The 2,293-nt window shown below is 47.5% G+C and overlaps 1 protein-coding gene across 2 annotated transcripts; it reads left to right on the forward strand.

Annotated features, from left to right (window-relative positions):
* Nucleotides 1-289: 289 nt before the first annotated feature.
* LOC122069253 lies at nucleotides 290-2,072 on the forward strand. Of its 2 annotated transcripts, XM_042633224.1 has the most exons (2): nucleotides 290-519; nucleotides 741-2,072. In XM_042633224.1, the coding sequence occupies exon 2, from the start codon at nucleotides 746-748 to the stop codon at nucleotides 1,817-1,819; it is 1,074 nt and encodes a 357-aa protein (XP_042489158.1). In that variant the 5' UTR covers nucleotides 290-519; nucleotides 741-745; the 3' UTR covers nucleotides 1,820-2,072. The 2 variants fall into 2 exon arrangements, with proteins under 2 accessions (XP_042489158.1, XP_042489157.1); XM_042633223.1 differs by having other exon boundaries at nucleotides 290-2,072.
* Nucleotides 2,073-2,293: the final 221 nt, after the last annotated feature.

Consider the following 2,293-nt stretch of genomic DNA (forward strand, 5'->3'; position numbering starts at 1 on the left):
TGTGGGTCCATCCCATCACAATTGGACCTTATGTAATGGACCATTGGATTCATCCATAATCAAATGCATTTATAGATCCAACGGTGTTGAGTCGAGGTCCACATGGCCCGGACCCGCGTCTACAATAATGGGGTTCTGACAAGATGGGAATGCCGGAACTGTCGAAAGAAAACGTGTACTACTGATGATAGTACCCAAGCAGTGTCACATTCGTAAATTCCGTGAGACTTGGAGGCATTTGTATAGAACTCCCAAGCTTTGAGAAATAAATAGCTCTCATCCTCCTTCTTCATCTTCTTCGACACTGAACCACCGTTCTACTTCTTCCCCTCTGCAAAATCCAGCAATCCCTGGTAAACCCATACAATGTAGATGTAAACAGAGGAAAATGCAACTCAAATACTCAGCAATGGCGAAATTCCGAATCGTCAGGTACCCGAAACGTGTTCCGTTAAGAGTCTGGCTTTGTTTCCAAAAATCTCAAGGTCTCCTCGTGGGTGGAAACCACACCTCCTCCAGGTTTTGTACTCGCTAGATCTCTCAATCCCCAACCTCACCGGTTTTTCTCATCAAAATTCCCTTTCAAAAGGCAACTTTTTTAACTCTAAACAAGTGATTTTCTGAAATCCTCTGCTTTTCTTTACTAATCATGGCCGTGGAGCTCTTAAAGCTCCAACTGATCTACTACCACAATCTCGCCTTCAAGAAGAGAGCTATGGTTAAACTTTTGCTCTTGGCAGCTACAATGGCGTCAATCCCTTGCTTCAATCTGTTCATGCCAATCGACGGCTGTGATCCGTCTTGGACCATCGAAGCCACTAAAGTCCGACTGAACTCATCAGATCTGGACGGTGCATTCAGAGATTTAATGGCTGCAAATTGGCTGGTCGACGGCTACGAAACTCTCTCAATCGGCCGTAACTCAGCAAGGGCAGTGATGATTCTGAGGAAATTGGGTTTCCCTGACGCTATGGGGCTCTACAGATCGTGCGCGTCTCTGTTCCGACACCGTCGACAGCTGAGGGCTTTGCCGTTTCACGATGGATCGTTTGATTTCGTGTTTTCGACGGAAATGATAGACGGCGTTAGGGTTCCGGCAAGGCTGGTTCTGGAGATGGAGAGAGTTCTGAAACCAGCACGTGTCGGCGTGGTCATGCGACGCGTGTCTGAGAATTTTCCGATGACGGCGATTATGAAGGCCGCCGCCCCTGTGGCTGCATTCTTGAGGTTTTCCGACGTCGTCGCCGTCCGTACGGTGAATTGTACTGTCCTGGTGGTTTTTAAGAAAAGAACGATGGTCGCTGGCCTGGGCCACGAGAACCACAAAGCGATGGAACAGAAGAAAGTTCTCCCAGGTGATATAATGACCAAAATACCCCGGGACTCAACGGGAAATTGCGTTGGTACCAATGCAACACCGTCCTCCAAAGCTGATTTGTCGGTGGCGAGGAAGAGTTTGAGAGGCCCAATTACTGAAATGCCCCGTGACTCAGCGGTAAATAACGTGGGTACCTATGGGACTCTGACGAAGCAGCAGCCTTTGTCCGAAGCTGGATTCGGGGTAAATGGGAATAGTGCGAGAGCTTTAATTACTGAAACGCCCCGGAAATCGGTGGCAAATGGCGTCGCTGCTTATGCGACTCTGAAGAAGGGGCTGCTGCCAGAGACCGAAACCGGGAAGAGTGCTGGAAATTTAATTACCGAAATGCCCCGGGACTCGGCTGGAAGTCACCTTGGTGCGTATTCGAGTGTGAAGAAGCGATATCTGCTGAATATGCCACCGTTTGGGACTAAGAAGCGTTACGGGAATGGAGGGTGATTTGGTAACTTCGTTCTATCCTGTGTACGGACTACGGAGTAGTAAATAAACATGAAATAAGAGGGAATTGACACATGTGATCTATGACGCACGTGGCAATGACCCCTCACTGGCATGTGGTTTCTTTCGAGTGTGTGCTCTTGTTGTTGTTGTTGTTTTGTCGTTTGTGTTGCGGACCTTGTGGTGTCAGGACTTTCACTTGTTTGCATGCTTGGAATGGCAATGGAGATGTTGAGATTGTCCTTTGTGTCCATTGATACGAATCTTTTTCGATCTCTCTCTCCTGACCGTTTGATGTTTATCAAAATTTTTTTTTTAACGGGTCTTACACAAGCTTATCTTGTGCATGGGCATTTAGGCCCAAACTTAGCTTGGGGTGGCCCATCAATTCATGATGGATTAAGTTAGTTGGGCCAAGTCCATACTTGGTGTAGTGATGATTGAAACATGTTGGACCGGCATTGGATTGGTCAA

Source organism: Macadamia integrifolia, unplaced genomic scaffold, assembly GCF_013358625.1.
Source record: "Macadamia integrifolia cultivar HAES 741 unplaced genomic scaffold, SCU_Mint_v3 scaffold566, whole genome shotgun sequence".
In the NCBI taxonomy this organism is placed as follows: domain Eukaryota; kingdom Viridiplantae; phylum Streptophyta; class Magnoliopsida; order Proteales; family Proteaceae; genus Macadamia; species Macadamia integrifolia.

What these genes read in the sequence shown, in the direction of transcription:
- LOC122069253 (XM_042633223.1), top strand. Translation starts at nt 650, where the DNA reads ATGGCCGTGGAGCTCTTAAAGCTCCAACTGATCTACTACCACAATCTC.